Source organism: Rhinolophus sinicus, linkage group LG06 (assembly GCF_036562045.2).
Source record: "Rhinolophus sinicus isolate RSC01 linkage group LG06, ASM3656204v1, whole genome shotgun sequence".
Classification (NCBI taxonomy): Eukaryota; Metazoa; Chordata; class Mammalia; order Chiroptera; family Rhinolophidae; genus Rhinolophus; species Rhinolophus sinicus.
Genome location: NC_133756.1, coordinates 142,908,733 through 142,927,123, shown reverse-complemented (window position 1 = coordinate 142,927,123; position 18,391 = coordinate 142,908,733). Strand labels below are relative to the sequence as shown.

The following is an 18,391-nucleotide window of genomic DNA, read 5'->3' as shown; positions in this document are numbered from 1 at the left end:
TCCCAAGGCACGGAAGAAGGTCTCTGTTCTTTACCAGGAAGCGCTCACCTTCTAAACTCGTATCTCCAGGCTGCCTGTCTGTACCTTAGGGCCAGCGAGGAGCACTGGCCCACCAGAAGTCCTGGCAAAAGCTAAACCACCCTCCTCCTCTCTTCATCCAGGGAATCTGGAATCTGTGACCCATGGAGGAATCTTAAGCAGACTCATGGGGTTCCTCCACTGTAGGTCTCTGTAAATGAAATTAGTGTTTCAGATTCAAGGGGTGTTGGAACAGCCCAGTGCCCATGGTGAGGCTTGTGTTCTCTTATCCTGCCACCTCTAATGAGCAGGCTGCTGTTACCGTTGGCAAATCTCTAGGTCTCAGTTTCTCCATTTGTAAGAGAGGCTCTGTGATGGGCAACCTGGAAACTGGGTCTGGCCTGAATTTCTGTGCCATGGATGCAGAAGTCCAACTTTCCCTGGGCTTTGCCTTCTAACTACAGAACGCAGAGCAGTCATCCTAAGCTTGACTGGCCTGCCTTCTGGCTAGGACTGGCAGGCAGATGTGTGATGTGAGTGAGTCTCTCTATGGATGTGTGCTATGTGGAGAGTCCGGAGAAGTCATTTCATGGAAGTACCCCCCTACCACAAAATACCGTGCCATTATTTGTTTGAGTCTATCTAGGTACTGTGAAGATTTTGGAACCTGTGCTCTGTCGCTTTGTTTGGGCCCCTGTATCCAGTCTTCCACAGAACAGTTCTGGTGCCCAGGATCCCATTAACCCACAGTGGGGTGGGGTAGTGGACTGGAATTTTAGCCAAAGAGCACACTACACTTAAGTGGAAAATCCAAATTCCTTTCTGGTATATAGGCCCTGCAGCAAAAAAGAAAAAGATTTGAGAACTGGGCACCAGGACTCACAGGTGAAGGAGTTCCCTCCTCTCCACCCTAAGGAAGAGCCCACTGGAGGGCTGGTCCCAGACTCAGAGCCATGGCCTGTAAACCTGGTTCTGTTTACAGGCTTAGGTTTTCTCTTGCAATGAAAACATAAATGGGTCACTGGCCCAGTCGTTGGGACTCACTCAGCAGTTGGGAGCTGGGGTGGGAAGTCAGAAGCTGCTTCAGTATCATCAGCCCTGGCAGTGGCAACCAAGGTGGGCTCTGAGACCTGGAGGTTCCAGATTTATTTTCTTGATTTCCGGGCTTTCATCATCTTTTCCTGGGGGAAGCAAGGGCATCATCAGCTCCTTCCCCAAAGTGTGAGAATGGCTATCAGCAGGCCTGAGGCCAACCTGCAGAGAGGAGTCAAGACCTGGATCCCTGTTCCCAAACAGGGCAGCCTAGCAGTGGCCCCCAGGAGACAAATGTTGGCACCCTCTCACCTCCTCTCTACCCCAGGCATCAAACCTCATTTTTCCCTATGTCTTAAATATGGGTTTCCTATTTCTTAAAAACATGGCTGATGTCTTACTCTTCTAAACATTAATTCATCAAATATTTATCAAGCACCTATTCTGTGCCAGGTACGGGGTTGAATATTGAGACAATTAATGTGCCTCAACCTTTGCAAGAAGTTCACAGCCTGATATTGGAGGAGCCCCTTATTTCTGGATAAGGAAATTTAGGTTCTAAGAGATTAGGTGTAAGAGGTCTCAGTTTGTGCCAAAGCTGGGACTCAAACCCAGACCATTCTATGTCAACGTCCTTTCCCAGGGATCTTGAGATGGGTTTCCTCTGCCCTGCTGGGATAGGTACTGAACTGACTGTAGTCTGTGTGAGGGTTGTCAGGGCAGACGTGGGGTGAGGATTTGGGTAGCCCCAGATTAAGTTCGGAGTTTAGGGAGGGGATTCCTCCAGCCCTCTTGGACGCGCAGAACCTTAGCGCAAGATGAGGCCTTGGCATCACGCGCTACCCTAGGGTCAGGTGGGGAGACCAGTTTGACCCAAAGGCCAAGGGCGCCCCCCTTGGGTCGCATTGGAGAGGGTATTGCGCTGCCGAACACATTTCCCCATATTCTGCCGCAGCTGGGGAGTCATCAGTCTCAGCCTTCTTACCCCACCACCTTCCTGACTGAGCCTGCTGTCCACCGCTCCAAGGGACCTGGTACAGCCGGGCGGTTCCCCACTCCTCCCCTGCGGTGCGCGGGGGAGGGAGGCGCAGAGCCTCCGGCTGCTCTGCACGGTCAAGGTTGCACTCCTTTCTTGGGCCGAGACTAACCGTGGGAAAGGCGCTACCTTGGACGCCGGAGCCTCTTCCTCTAAGGCCTGTACAATGAGCCTTTGAACACGCTGCCCTTTTCTGCGCGTAGCTGTCTCTCTCCCGGCCCCCCCCCCCCCCCCCCCCCGCCCCGCGCTCTACGCACCAGGTTCAGCGCTAAGTCCCCGGACAGTGTGCTCTAATCAGTCCCGCGTCCGATAAGCTTCTAATTAAAAGAGCCATCCCTCCTCTCTGCCCGAGCTTTCACCACTGCCCCTCCCGGGGGACCTAAAAGAGGGGGTTGGAGGCCGGCCCCCTACCCAGAGAGGTCTGCACGTCTTGTCTGGGAAGGGGTCTTGGGAGCCTCACCCGGCGTGGAGGCGACGCTGCAGCCTGCAACCAGTGGCCCTTACCGCTCACCGACCCGACAGTTGGGGAGCCCGCCTCAGAAGACAGAACAGTGCCCCGGGCCACTGCCTACTACTCCTCGGCTCAGGAATGGAGAAGGGTTCGTCTCTAGAGGCAATTTCTTTGTCGCTTCTCTTTCTCCTATTTAAAAAATGTCCTTACAAAATTCGGCCTTCCTTCTGCAAAATTGGGTGATAGGAGCCAAATTTTTTTTCAAAGCTGATCGGTAGGCCTCTAACGGGGCCTGGCCTCAGATCTTAGAAAGTGCCTGGAAACCCAAGCGCGCTCACCCACGCCTGACAGCTCACGGGGCGGGGGGTTATCTTTGCCCACTTAGTAGGCTAGAAATGGAGGCCTCTGGGGTCATGCAAATTATAAAAGCTGGCGGCTTAGGTTGTCAACCTGTGGCGCCAATTTGTGAGACTTGGCCTTCTCAGTACAATCTGATAATTAAGACCTGCCCCATCCTCCCACCCCCAGGTGTTCTCTGACACCACGTTCCCCAGAGAGGGCCATGAAACTCAATTTCTGTCTTTGGGGTTGTGTTACCAAGATGGGGGTGACAGCCTGCTTTCTCTGTACAGTCTAAGTCTTCTGGGACACTTGTTGCAGAGGGACCACGTCTAGGACAATAGTGTGGGGGGGTGAAGACTGTTTGACCCACCCCATTCCCAAGAATCGAGTAGGGTTTCGAGACCCAGCACAGTGGCTGGGTGTGTGTAGGGGGGTGGGGTACTTGGACTGGCATGGTGGTCCTGCAGGGAGCCTTGTGAATGTCTGGGCCACTCTCGTTCTCCACTTGCCTGGACCTCAGGCCAGAGACTCCCCAGATAGAAGGAGGCTGTACCATTGGGTTCAGGGCCCCAGGACTGATCCTTAGCTGGAGGATCCCTTTTTCCCTAGAGGTTGAAACTTTTCCAGAAGCTGGTGGGGTATGTGTTTAAAGCAATTTAATAACAATAATCATAGAAGGAGACCACGTTTTTTCGACTGAGACACCACTTACTTTTCCTCACCTTCGGAGAGTTGGGGAAAAACACGGGCGGTATTGCCTTCGGTTTCTTGGCAGGGAAACTGAGGCAGAAGACGCGTGCACTGCCCTGGAGGTTGAGGTACAGTGTCAGGCACACTCTAAAAGACACAGGCCTCCCGGCCTGGGCCACCAGGAAGTCGGCCCCCTGCGGTGGTGGTCCGAGTCCGACCCGCTGAGCGCTAGGGGAAGGAGGACGCCCGGTCGAGGCCTACGGGTCCAACTGGAAGGGCTCCTTTTTCCCCTCACCAGCTTTCCTGAAGGTCTTGGGTGTCGTGGTGTCGGATCGCTCAGCCTCAGACAGATAACATTACTCTGTAATTACTCTCCCCATTTAAAGCCCATGCCGTTTAACTGGCTCCGAGTAATTAATGAAAGTTGGTGCGCGGGCCCCTGATTTACGGCTCTGAGTCAGCGCGGGGTCAGCTGAGCAGATCCATTTCGCTCGCCCGCGCTGCCCCTGCGCTAGAGCTGCGGTGTTTGGTTTTGGGGGAGAACAACTTTCTCTGCTGAGCAGTTTTCATACTTCCTTGCGGAAGGTTCGGTGCAGAAGCAGCAGACTCGGTGAAAGGCAGGGGCACACATAAATTGGGGAATGGTGGAGAGGTCAGGGTTGTACATGGGACAGGGCGGTGAGCGGGTTGCCAGGTCACACCTCGGGGCCTCGGCTCAGCTTCGCGCCGAAAGCCCTGGAGGCGTGTGGGGCAGTGTAACCCACAGCTGAGACCCGATGGGGGCGCCGAGCGCGCTTCCTCTGGGGTTCTGGTTCAGATCCACAGTCCCTGTCTCCCGCTTGACGCTGTGCTTCTCTCCGCCACGCCCACAGGATACAGCACAGTCACCTTCGACGGGACTCCTAGCTACGGTCACACGCCTTCGCACCATGCGGCGCAGTTTCCCAACCACTCCTTCAAGCATGAGGACCCCATGGGCCAACAAGGCACGCTGGGTAAGCAGGCGGGGTGATTTGGGGGTGCTTCTCCCCTTTTGTCATTCACCCCTCCCAGTTTCCAACCCAGAGCAAATTGGGGGAAGGGAGAAGAGGACATCCAAAGGTGTTTTTTTTAGTTTTTTTTAAATAAATAATTAGCCTGATCTTACTCAATTTCAAGGGTTGAGTCCCTCTCCAATCCCAATTACGTTAGGGACATCTCCAGTCAACCAAGTTTAGGAAAGTCCTGACGGTGCTTTAGGTGTGCTAGGCAGTGACTGCTAAGGGAATGTAAAGTGAGCAGCTTAGCTCTTTATGATCTGGATACCCTCTCTCTGCACGCCCGGCATCCAGGCCCCGTTGCCCCCAGCTTAGCCTTGGAGCCCAGCTTCAGAATGCTCTGATCCCCAGCCCCTGCCCCGCACCCCCCCAGAACGTTGGGGCGCGCTCACTCGGCTCTCCCCGGCTCCCCGCAGGCGAGCAGCAGTACTCCGTGCCGCCCCCAGTCTATGGCTGCCACACCCCCACCGACAGCTGCACTGGCAGCCAGGCCCTGCTGCTGAGGACGCCCTACAGCAGGTAGGAAAGCGCTCGGCGCTGGCGGGCGCGGGAACGTCCCACGCGGGGCATCCGGGACTTCGGGCGTGCAGGGTTTTGGAGGCGAAGGATGCCTTTCGCCCATTCGGCTACTTAGAGCAAATTAAACGGATCTCCTGGCTCTGATTTGAAAGTAGATTTCCTCGTCTCCGTGTTATTTTGAATAGAAACGAGCGCAATTACTGTTAGGCGCACAAGAAAAAAGAGCAGCGCTTTGAGAAGTTATGTTTTAAAGGGCTGTTTGCTGGGAGGACTTTAGCATCCTCAGGACCAACGATTAAACTCGGAGTCCACTCCCACGCTGTTCTTCTCACTCCTCAAACCCCTCCTCGCCTACTGGCCGCCCCGCCAGACTTCTACGGGACTACTTCCAGGGCTCCTTCCCTCGGGCAACAGCCTTCCCCCAATCCCTGTCCTCCAAGCCCGCCTGCGGCCACGCTTTGTGGGTGTCGCTCGCAGCACCGGGCTATGCGCTGGGGCGGGACCCCGGACTGTGCGTGGGACTGTGGTCGGGTCGCAGCAGTGTCCTGCGCCCGCCCTTCTTCCTGTTCCCAGGAGGCGGAAGACAGCTTCTTTTCCTTCGAAGCCTTTTTCCTGTCCCTTGTGCCTTCTCTCGGCTCTCGCTCCACCTTCCACCTACTCTCCCCCAAATTTATTCTTCAACTTTGGGTGAACTTGGCCAGCATCCCGCTTCTCCGATAGGGTTGCTTAGTAACTGGTGCACACACCGGCCCGCGCCGGGTGGAGAGGTGGGACGGAGGGAGGGAAGTGGTCGCTCTCGGCCTTGGAGGCCGGGGATTGGGTGCGCATTACCTCATGTTACATCCCTGCCCCCACCCCGGTGCTGTAGGGATCCTGATACCGACTGCCCCCAAACTCTTCTCCATCCTCCCTCCCCTCGGCTCCAGGAGCCGGGGCTGACGTCAAGGGAAGGAGGTAGTGAGGTAATGAAGGAAGGAAAAGCTCCTGCCCTGGGAGATTGGGTGGGGGGAATGGCCGCGCCTGGGGGACCTCCAGTCCCACAGGTGGAGGAGGGGAGGGAGTCTTCGTTCCGGAGCCCGCTGTGGGGCACCCCAAAGTCTTGGCGTGCTTATGAAGTTGAGTCTGGGACTTCTGTACGCCCGAGGCGCGAGGACTTTGGAAACCTTTCCTCTTGATTGGAAAATTGGCATATCTAATCGGATTTTGGATTCGAGATCTTTTTCTTTCTTCCTCTCTCCCTCCCTCCTTCCCTTCCTCCCTCTCTCTCTCTTTCAGAGAGAGCGAGGGGGCAAACAAATGCCTGCAGGTTTCACAGACAGAGATAGAATGGTCACATCTTATTACTCTCCTTTTCTCCTTCATTAGCTGGAGACCAGCTGTTCTTTGACACCGCAGACCTAGAGTTCTGCCCCAAGCCTGCGATCTCTGTGCCTCCTCTCGGTGGGTCAGGTCACTAGAGTGAATGCAGAATCCCCAACCATTCTCTGTTGTGACTCTCTCCCCTAGCAAAACTGGGGCAGAGGGGCCATTGACACCCTCCTTGAGGAGCTGCTCCTGCCCACTGCCAGAGTGGCACTGCTGTCACTCTGGTAGTAATTGGGGGTGCAGTTGGAATGGTTCCCCAGGGATGCCCTTGGCCCACTCCTCCCTTCCTTGGTCCCAGGCTGAGAGGAAGACCTTGATGCCCCAGTGGGTGCTGTTTAGATGGGCCAGGTTACCTCCTGGGAAATGGGGACTGAGAGGCCATTGGAGTCTGGTTCAGTACTGACACGCAGCTACATACATTTCTTAGTCTCCTTTCCCCTAAGCATAGACCCACCTTGTGGGACAATAGGAAAGGACTGAGCTGCCTAGAAAGAATAGGGGTCAGGGATAAAGAGATCACAACCACTTTTAATAGCACGTCTCCAAACTGAGTCCCTGGGGTAGCTTTTGACTTAGGGCTGAATCTGAGTTACTATCGAAGTAGAAAAAGTTACTTTGCATTTTATACATAAAAATTTTCACATTTTCGAATTCAGCTTCTAATTGGCCACTGTATAAAGCAATTTTGTCAGGTTCATCATTTGGCAATATTTGCTTCTCTCTTTTTTCTTTCTACATAATTGGAACTTTTTTGTTCCTCATTTTTATATGAATATCATAAAAATACCATTTTCTCCTGTTACAGAAAATTTCCTAAGCGGTAACATCTCCTAAAAAAGAATTTGTGACCCCAGTAGGAAAAGAGTTTGCTCCCTGGAAGTTTGTACTGCGTCTTTGAAGCTCCATCCATCCTAAAGTCACAACATTTCTAATCACTTTTCAAAGATCAGGTATTTTTTTTGTAGTAATGATGGATGGACAGGTGTAGGGATATTTTAAAATTGAGTCTGTGTGTCCACATTACTGCAGTTATGTCATTACCTTTTTTCCTACTCCTAAAAATGTTTGAAAGGGTACTTAAATGCTTTTGGGAACACAGCATTTGGAAAAGCATAGAAAATATGACTAAGGTTTAATCGGTTAATAATTTAACTTTTGGATTTTAGATACTCAGTGGTGCTTTTGGCTCTGTTCTCTATTCTGTCTAAAATTGGATACTCCTGTGAAAGGCTTCCTTGTGTTTTGTTTGCCTCATTGCATTTGACCCTTTGATACAGCCTTCCCAGCTTCTTCCCCCTGCCTTCCCAAAACTTTGTCTCCTCAGTCTTGGATTTAGTCTCCCTTCCCACCATGAAATAAAAGGTAATGATACATACACAGACATTAAATAAGCAGTGCACAATGTGAATTTGATTGGAGGAAGTTTTCAGAATTCTCTCCTTGTTAGGAGAAAACTATACAATGAGAGAATCACTGTAAGTTCTCTCCTGTCTCTCAGGTAACAGATATGAGGAGTTATAGCTGTACACCTTTGTGTGTAGGTGTAAAACAGTAGTGAGTAGAAAATGCCCCCTGGCAACTTACGGGAAGTGATAGGAGATGGTTTCCTCATCCTCCCTGCCCCTCACATGTTGAACGTGGGTAGAATTTTGTCTAAAGGTCACTAAGGTTTATGACACTAGATTTAGCCTTTATGGAACCCAGTCATTATAGCTGGGTGAAAGCATGAGTTCCTATAACATAATAACTAGGATTTATTGCATGCTGTCTATGTGCTGTTGGGCATTGTGCTAAGTGCTTCACTCAATTCGCTCACTGAATTCTTCTGATTATTCTACGGTAGGTAGGTACTCTAATTTCTACTCTGCTGAAGAGAAAATAGGTTTAGAGAATCAAAGTTAATTTGCCCAAGGTCACACAGTGAGTGAGAATCAGAACCAGGATTTGATCTTCAGTCTCTCTGACCCTAAAGCCCACCTGTGTTCTGAATCACCCAGGGATTCCAGGCCACTCATTGTCTGCTACCTTGAATATTCCCCTTATATAGTCCATGCCAGCATTTTTGCTAATAAATGATAAGAGCAAATGCTCAAACAGACTTACTATAGCCAGGCACCATTTTAACCACTTTACAAGCATTCACTCAATTAGTTACGTAACATTCTTTGAAGATGGCAATAGATTATCACCCCTACTTGACAGAGGAGGAAACTGAGGCCCTGGGAGGAATTTGGCCAGTGTGACACTGTAAGTAATAGAAGTGGTGTTCAAATTCATGTGGTGAGGCTCAGGAATCCATCCTCCTACCCACTGGACCCACCCTACTGCCTCTTCTGATGCATAAGTGCCGTTCTCTTTCCAAATGTGGTATCTGCCCTAGGTCTTGCTGGAGAAAGGTGTTTATTTCCCACAGTTGTGAAAGAAACCCATTATCCATTAGTTTTACCCATAGTTTTCCATAGTAAGTGATTAGTGGATTGCGGCCAGCGTTTTCCCTGATGAGTACTGTTGGAACCAACTTGAGCTTTCTCCTGAAGTCCTAACTCATAAAGCAGCTCTGTCTTTCAAACTGCAGACTACTCTAGCTTTTCCTTTGCCACTGTGTATGAACTATTGGGGTAAAGCTCAGTTCAGGCACCTGAAGAAACCCAGGGCAGAGACCTTTCTCCCTATGCATCCAGACTGCTTCCTGGGCCACCATGGGTTTTGCTTGCTCGGAGGCAAAATATCCCAGGGAACATTGGACTCCATGCTCTCCTGAGGGGAGAGAGTAGTGAAGTTGACACTCGCTGAGCATAATTCCCCCTGACTTCTGCCTAGAACAGGCAGCTAGCTGAGCCTTCCCTGCTCACTTCCTTTGAATCCTCCTCCACAAGCCTCCCAGCGTCCTCTGATTGCTGACTTCCTGGGAGTCCCCAATCCCTGACTATGCCCATTGCACAGCTTGATTCTCACAGCTATTAGCACTTTGAAAAGGAGGTCTGCGCAGTATGTTTGAAAAGTATTCCTGTGCACACTATTGTTTTAGACGTTCTAGTTGTTTCCCTCTCTTTTTACTCTTTTATATGGTTTGCAAGTCCTCCTTTAGCAGTGGTGCTACCTCTATATAAGTTTCCTTTTGCCCCTTAGCAGTTCGGGAAGCAGTAATTGCTGATTTGAATATTTTAATTGTATGTTAATGATTCACAAATGGTGATTTTGACGGTGGAGCCGGGTACCAGTAGATTGTCTTTCATGTGAAAGAAACTTCCTTAGCAACCCTAGAGTTTCTGAGAAACCCAGGTCAGTGGGGACGTTCACAATCCACCATTTAGGTCAGCCTTCAACACAGACATAAATCAGAAGACGGCTTGTGCCCAAGGAAGTAAAATCATAATTAATGGTGCCTCTTTTCACTTGTGTGTCTAAGTACCCTTTACACGGTGTGCAAGTTTCACTTAAAACAATCCTGGTATATGTTTCCCACATAGATAGACATGAATGCGGAAAGTCTAGAGTGGTTTCCAAGGTGGTGGGCAGTGTTATCAAAGCCAAAGGCTTGCATTAGACTTGTCTCCAGGGAGGGGGAAAAAATCTACTTTCAAATATTCCTCCAACTTTTGTGCTGACCAAGTGTTTATTAATAGAAGCTGAATCCCCAGTGGGTTTTTCTTTGGTTAACTGGTGAGCTTGAGAGAGATTACAATACCAAGAGATTGACTGTAAAATAATTATTCACCATGGCCTGCTGGGCAGATATTTCTCACCAGGCAGTCTGCACGGCGCCTCAGAGGGAAGAACGCAGGAAAAGGGCTGCATGGAAGTCTGGCTTTAGCCTCTGTGCATGAGCCTTGGTTATCAGGTGTAGGTAAACCCACAGAGGCTTACCTGTGGAGCAGGGTTATTATGGCAAATGCTGGAAACATCATGAATTCTGATCACAGATGCCAGTTATATCCACCTTTTCCTTTTTTTTTTTTTTTTTTTTAATCATCCCATGGGGAAACTCTTTTCTTCTACCAAGATATTACTTTGCCAGCCAGCAATCATCTGGCAGAGGTAACTCCAGTCTCAGCCAGGTTCTATGGTTTCATTCCACTGGTGACATGAACTGTTCTACCTTCTTCTGCTGACTGTAGTAAACACACTTAAAGATGAAAAATACTTGAATTACACATGTATTTGAAGAGTGGAGGAGTTCTCGTTTAGATAATAGCTGAGGGCTTTCTTCTTCCTTTCTTTTTGTGCGGAGGTCAAGAACTCAGTAATATTGCAGTCCAGGCCAAAACAAACTCTATATGATCTACTACTGATTTCCTTTTAAGTTCCCCGTTTTGCTAGGACTGACTTCCTTTTATTTTACTCCAACTTGCATTAATCCAAGTTATAGAAGTTTCTTTCCTCTCTTTCTTGCTTCCAACTTCAAACATTTCTTACATAGGAAACAAGTGACTTAATTTTTTTTAAAGACCCACTTAAAAAAATATAAAGGACACCGTGACTTTCGGAATATATTTTGGCAACCTGCAATTTCAGAGTTCACTTCCGAACAGACAGTTAGACAGGGAGCTGAAATGCCTACGTGACCACTGTGGTCGCTCTGAGCCAAACCACCTGCTTATCTGAGCTCCCCTGGGAATGAGGTGGTTGACACCTACAGTGGTTATTTAATAATTAGATGCTTTATTTGTCAGAGGCCATATATTCTTTGCTTGGTGCTGGCTCTTTCCGTGGGTTTTCATGATGAGAGCTGGGTGTTGATCGATTGCCCAAAGAGATCAGAGCTTGAGCATGCTTGGGCCCAGTATTTTCGCTCTAGCTCACATTTTGTCCTCTCCCCAGCAGCAGTTATTGTCATTGCTGTTAGTGACTTCCAGTTGAAAGGGTGTGCTAGCCAAGCCCGACTCACTGAGCAGCTGAGGACACCCAGCCAAGAGAAGGCAGGATGTGGTTAAAATTGTGCTCTGATCCTGTCGCTGGCCTCAGGAAACCTATTAGTAGCTTGGGGATTTTCTGAAAGTTCTTCTCCCCCATCAGCCCATCCCACCTTCTGTTCCCTTCTGAGGATTTACAAGCTGGGTTATCAGGACTACTCAAATCAAGACGTGGTGCTCTGAATGGGATCTTGGCACGTTGTCCTTCGTTAGCTGAAGGAGACGTGTCGGGCATCTTGCATTTTGTAATTTTCTGGAGACAGAGTAGGTTAGGCTGCTCCCTGGAGCATGTCCTCTTTCACCTCCAGACTGTTGTCTGTAATTTATTAGGTTGGTGCAAAAGTAATGGCGGTTTTTGCCATTATTTTTAATCATTTAAAGCACACTTAGTTTTTATTAGCACCAACTTATTATTACTATTACTTAAATGGTGTGAAGAGGACAAGGCTCTGAGCTAAATGATGCCAAGGGGCAGAGCAGGGTGGGAGTGGGAACATCAGGCAGTCAGCACGAGGCATCTATGTCTCTGAGCCCAGGTCCTCCTCTGATAAATGGGGATCAGAATTATACCTGACTCACAAAGTTGTTGTGAAGAATATTGGAGAGGTGTGAAAGTACTGTGCAAAAATTTGATAGATGAGAAAAACAAAATATTTTATCTGTGAACTCTTCAAATAGCCATTATTAGAGCTTTACAACATCCCTGTAAAGTTAGACTGATTGAGATCAATATTCCCATTTGACAAATGAGAAAACTGGGGTGCGGAGAACTGCAGTGATTTGCTCAAGGCCCTAAAACTTACAGAGTAACACTGTCCAATAGAAACATAGTGCAAGCCATATGTGTAATTTGAAATTTGCTAGTAGCCATGTAAAAAAAGAAACAGTAAAATTAATTTTGAAATAGTCTATTTAACCCAATATAGTCAAAATCTTATTTCAACATGTGGCACTAGCAGTATTTCAAGTGCTCAATAGCCACGTGTGATTAGTGGCTACTATGTTGGCAGTATAGAATATTTATTAAGCACCTACTAGGAAGATACACATATATGTAAGACATAGACCTTGAATTTGAGAAAGTTTGCTTTTCAGGAGCCAGGAAAATGTCCTTAAAAATATATCCTCTTGGGGTACTTCCTTGTAGAGACCTTTAGGAAACTATTGGACCGTTTTTTAAACCTGTGAGAAAATTCCTAAATCATGAAGTTAGATATTTGGGACTCACTAACCCATATGTGTAAACTTGTGTCACTCATCTTGTCTCTCAGCACTCTTGAAAATTAGGATTTTCTTAGTCTTCAGCAAGGATGAAATAATTTCAGAAAGATTCCACATCCCAGTAAGGCCTAGGAAAATTGTCAACTGTGGCTGAGTGATTTTAGTTGGTGAACAATTTTTAAAAAAATTAGTGACAAAAATATAGAGCTGCCTGGGGAATACAATGCCTGTTGGCTGAGATTAATAGCAAGATTAATAAATGGATTGCTTGATGAAAAGGCGCAAGAGAACAAAAACCAGTAGAGATTGTGGAGGAGGCTGCTTATTAATGAACTGTCAGCCCAAAGAAAGTTCAAGCAACTCTCCTGTGTTAAATGCAGAAGGCTGGCACTTCTAATAAAAATTGGGGTCCTTCAGGAATTAATTACACTGGCCTTACAGCAAGAATTTGTGGAATTGAGAAACGTAGTGGCACAGACCAGCACGGGCTGCTGCTGCAAACGGGGAAGCTGCAGGGGAAACTCATCATTTCTTTTCCATTGATATGTAGGATATTGTAGTAGCATAATAGTCAGTCAGACGTGGGGATGAATGATGGGGTCCAGATATACACTGACTAATGAAACTGCACATACTTTCAGATTGAAGTCACTTCACATTTCATATGTAAAATTCCCTCCTGAAATCTGATTTCCTCCTTATCCTGTGTACCCGCCACTAAAGAGTTCCAAATCATTTTCAGAGTGATTATATGAGAGGCAGATGGACGCGACCATGATTTATCAGGCTTTGCCGAGAGAGAGCACAGTATTCATTTATTCCGAGTTGCTGTCGTTTCCCAGTTTGGTTAGCCTGACAAAGCTTTCTCTTAATTAAACTTTGGTGTTGCCTCTGCCCAGTGGATGAAGCAACCCAAAGGAATGCCAGGACAAGATGGAGATTGTCCAGAATTTGCAATATGATATCGCACATTAGATATTAAAAGCTTCTTACCTTTTTTTCACTTCTGCCATGAAGGTAGAGTGAAAATGTTCTTCTGTAATGTGTTTAGATCAAGGGTTCCCAGACAAACCATTAATCTCTTGGGTTTCAAATTTCATAATTAACCATTTCAGTTCAAGACTAAGTTTATTGCTAATAGAGCTTGGTAATTAGGAGATGCCTGGTGATTGATTTTTGTGCTAGTTTTCTAGGAATGAGATAAATATAAAACAAATAAACAAATGACAATGAAAAATGAAAATACTTAATAAATATATTTATAAGAGTTGTACATGCAAAAACACAAGGGGGCGAGAACAACTTTTGATTGGTTTACATGATCGTGTATTTCTCCTTTGGTGTCTTAATGTAAATAATCAGCCATTGTTTCCCCTTCCCTCATAGAAATGGGTTGGGGGCGGGCTTTTTTTTAAAAAAGCCCCTTTTGACTTGTAACAGGATTATCAAATTTATAAAGAATGATTCCTTCAGTTGTGCATAGAGTTTATCATCCTCTTTCTTTTGCTTGTCACATCCTTGAGTATCAGACCATCCATCACCCATCACTCTTTGACTTTTCAGACCCTCATAATCCACATGATACTTATCCTTTTGATTAAAACAACTTAATGGCCTTTTCACGAATAATTAATCTGCTGTCTTTTTACTTTCAGCCTCAGGCTTTTAACTTTAATGTTGAGTTATCCAGCCTGTGTTGCCTTTCAAAGTTTCACTCCCTTTAGCCTCTTCCCTTCAAAGGTTTAATACCTCTTTAGAAACTTCAATGTTAGCTATACTAAGGTTTTTTAAAAGGCTTCCAAATTACGCTCATATCCTTTCTGCAGTGTGTGAAGTGAATAACTGTGCAGAGATATGTGGGATGAAATGAAGATTATTTCAAACTTGTATATTCTGTCATTCTGGATAACGTGGAGGCTTTTGCTATAAAGAAAAGTTAAAACTCCATTGCTTTTTGAAGAAACATTTATTTATTTATTTATTTATTTATTTATTTATTTATTTTGGTAGCTGTGCATTTCTAACTCTGGATGTTTTTCTAACAGTGACAATTTATACCAGATGACCTCTCAGCTTGAATGCATGACCTGGAATCAGATGAATTTAGGAGCCACATTAAAAGGGTAAGATCTTCCCTACTGCATTGCCCTTAAACAGTAACTTACACCTGTTTGAACCATTTTAAAAGTGCTTGTAACTTATGAAGAGAGTATGATTTTAGAAGAATAAGCATGGCTCTATGTAGAATCAAGATGCTTTCCTCCCACCACCAGTTGGCGGGTTTTGTTCAATATTAAATTTTCAGGAATATAAATAGGGGATGGTTTTGTCTGGAACAAGGGAGTTGAGAATATTGGGAAAACTTAATATGGCCTTTACTTACGGAATTTTCTAGAGTTCTTCAGAGCTGTGTCCATTTAACCTCAAGTAAATGTTTATGTTTTGCTAGTGATAATCACAGATGATAACCATTGTATTATCTTATGAAGAAATGCTTTGAGTTTACAAAGTCCAGGATCCAAAATCCAGTAGTTGAGAGATGATGATTTGGACAATCCAAAGTCAGATGTGCTCATACCTGGTTGCACCAACAGGTTTCCGCACCAACAGGTTTTCTTCACAATGGATATACAACAACAATAGGGAAAACACAGTTATCGAGCATAGGTAGGGACAATTCTTAGTACCTGAAAATGAAAAAAAGGAAAGCAGGTGGGACTTGCTTTCAATAGTAAAATAACTTCCTTTTAGTTTTCTAGCAAGTCTAAGTTGCTAGGCAGTTGGATATCTCACTCATGAAGCACCTGTGATGTATCAGGTGCTCTTTGAGGTCACCTCCTGTAATCTTCCTAACAACATTATAAGGCCTACGTACTGTTACCCTGTTTTCCAAAGAAGTAAAACAAGCTCAGAGAGTTAAGTAACTTCCCAAGTTCACATCGTATTAAGGGGTAGAGCTGGGACTCCAAGCCCCGATCTGATTCCAAAGCCCAGGTTCTTTCCGACCTCGCTGTGGGGTCTTTCACCCCACCATGAGCTCCAGTGGGATCGGGGACTTAGTTCAGCACTCTTTACTAGGCAGCTAGGTTCGCATCTCTGTGTATTTAGTGGCTTCTCATTGGATTCTGGGATCTGGGGGCTTGCTAGAGGCATGCATGCTGCATTCCCCATTCCCCACCTCTTCTTCTCTTCTAGAGTTGCTGCTGGGAGCTCCAGCTCAATGAAATGGACAGAAGGGCAGAGCAAGTGAGTGGACAATGCTATGATGGCAAAGCAAATGCCGTAGGCCTTGTTGGTGGCACCTGGGGGCGATGCAGGAGTTAGGACTGATGATGGGTAATCAGGGTAGCCTTTGGTGCACTGGGATGGGGAAAATCTATCCATCTCTCTCGCTCTTTTTGCCTCTTGTTATTTATCGTAGACATACTGTGGGCGAAAATGGAGGTGGTGACATTTCATATCAACATATTCCTATAGAACAATTTTTAGAGTGATGCAGTAGGAACTTTGCTCATTTCCTTGTGAATATTTCACAAAATACTAAATTTGTAGCATTACACATATTCCTGTTAGAGCAATCAAATCTTTCAGTTATACTTAACTTTCATTTTTCCCTATTTCCCTTTAAATCTCTAAGGGAGAACTTAATTTTTACCCCAAGTCTATGGCCAGACTTTCTGCAAAGATTCTTTTGTTCCCAAACATCTGTGCCTTTTCCAGCCCTGTAGCCTGCACCCTGGGACATTTCTTTAACTCTTTCTTTTGATTTCATTTTCTCTGCTTGAACACCAGAACCAACCTCCCTCTTCTCATCCTTCTTTTGAATCATTCTTCAATAATCAGCAGTTACTTTTCGTCTTTTAAGACTTACTGTTAGATCCTTCTCTTTATCCCTAACCCCAATTTTTCTATTTTAGCCAAATCTCCACTTTCTCTCTCCAGACAGCAAAGTAAGAAGCTTTTTGTTGATTTGAATTTTTTCTCTCCCCACTTCCATCTAAGGGGCTGCTGACAGTTTCAGCATTCTATCCTCTTACCTACTCTCAACTTATACTTCTTGGTTTCTTTGTTCCACCCTTTCTTTCTGGATCTCTTCCTTTTTTTCGCTCTCTCCTCTACTGAGAATGCAGTAACTGTCCCCAAACTAAATGCCAAGAATAGACAGAACGTGACTGTGAAGTATGTGTCAGTTTTTAAAACTTCTTCATGTTGGAGCACAGGGTTTGTTTTTTGCTTAGTTATAAAAATTATAGATAAGGAACCTTTGCTTGTGTTTGAATCTGAGTCTTTCCATAGTTGAGATAATTTTGATACCTTTTTAGGCCTATTAGTCACTTACTGGAGAGTCAGAGCTATATTGTAATGATGAAGCAAAAGTGTGAATAATTTTTTTATTTTAATACCGTACCAAAAACAAAACAAAACAACAACAACAGCAAAATAACTAGAAAAGTTTGCATTGTTCTTGTGCTTACATTTTGGAAAAGAATTTCTGAAATCAAAATGTATTTCTTGAATACTAACTTTAGTCAAAGAGCTGTATAAAAAGGATCAAATGGCCCCAATAGATAGTCCTACAGAAGAACAACTCTTTGGAGAGTAAAACAGTATGCAGTTGTCTAATGTACTAACATCTTCTCTCACACCGTGGATTTGTCCCTTTAGAACATATTGTAAGTCAGCTAATGTCTGCTTCCATTTGTGAATCGAACATTTATCTAAGGATTGATGTTAACATTATTGGGCCCTGTGTGAGGGACTTTACATATGTTTTCTCTTTTGATCTCATGACAATCCTAGGATATTAGGGTCACGTCCATTTTTGAGATGAGGAGGCTGGAGAGATTAAGCCACCTAACCAAGTTCACATAACAAGTAATTGGCAGAGCCATGTTGGAATCCACTTCTGTCTGACTCCAGGATCTGAGCCCTAGATTAGAGTTTCTTAAACTTTTTAGACTGTGACCACAGTAGAAATACCTTTTACACTGAGATCCAGTGTATGTGTGCGTGCACTCACATATACTACAAATTCTCACAAAACAGTATTTACCCTTGCTCCACGCTATGCATGCCGATACTTTCTACTTTATTCCATATCATTTAAAAATGCTGGCTGTGATGTGTAGATTGATTTTACAACCCACTGATGTGTCATGACCCACAATTTGCCTCTCTTTTAGCTCTTAGAAAGAACAACTCCTTAGCTCTTTCCTCCAAGCCCATGAACAGCCCTAAGAGCTGGATTCAGTTGAATCTGTTATTCCAGTAGAAAGTTTGGCTTTTCCCCAGTGGGACATCATCTGGGTAGATGTTCATTATTCTCTATGATACCAAATTTCCTTTTTTTTGCCATGGTATGAAAACACTGTTAATATGGAAAATGCATTTGAGAAAAAAATATTTCATAAAGAAAGATAAAGAGAAATAACTGTCCTTTGCTTTAATCCATAACTAGCGTCTTGACACTATTTGCAATCAGTGGTAAGAAAAATCATGGTGACGAGGTAGATATATAACAGGAAAACTGGAGGTTTGACTCATTTTTTGGAGAAGAAAGGTATAATTCCCGTATCACTTATAAAAATGAGGCATTATCAATTTTTTTTATTGAAAGATCATGTACTTCACACTAACCCCCACTACATATTTGTTCTAACCCCCACTACATATTTGTTCATGTCTTCTTTCCTTGAAAATGTTACTTGTATAAAAAGAACAGCCTTGTTACCTCGTGCCTCAACAAGTCCACAGAGCCATCTTTCAT

The 18,391-nt window shown here is 45.6% G+C and overlaps 1 protein-coding gene across 8 annotated transcripts in view; it reads left to right on the top strand.

The window, feature by feature from the left end:
• The window catches only part of WT1 (WT1 transcription factor), a 61,552-nt gene that overhangs the window by 15,948 nt on the left and 27,213 nt on the right, over nt 1-18,391 (top strand). For 3 of the 8 annotated variants that reach the window (XM_074336181.1, XM_019738486.2, XM_019738485.2), the window contains exons 2-5: nt 4,442-4,564; nt 5,023-5,125; nt 14,670-14,747; nt 15,820-15,870. In XM_074336181.1, the coding sequence (XP_074192282.1) occupies nt 4,543-4,564; nt 5,023-5,125; nt 14,670-14,747; nt 15,820-15,870 (254 nt within the window). In that variant the 5' untranslated portion in view covers nt 4,442-4,542. Of the gene's footprint in view, nt 1-2,432; nt 2,686-4,441; nt 4,565-5,022; nt 5,126-14,669; nt 14,748-15,819; nt 15,871-18,391 lie in introns of those variants that run through there. The other 5 variants (XM_074336180.1, XM_074336179.1, XM_019738487.2 and 2 more) reach the window with 4 other exon arrangements.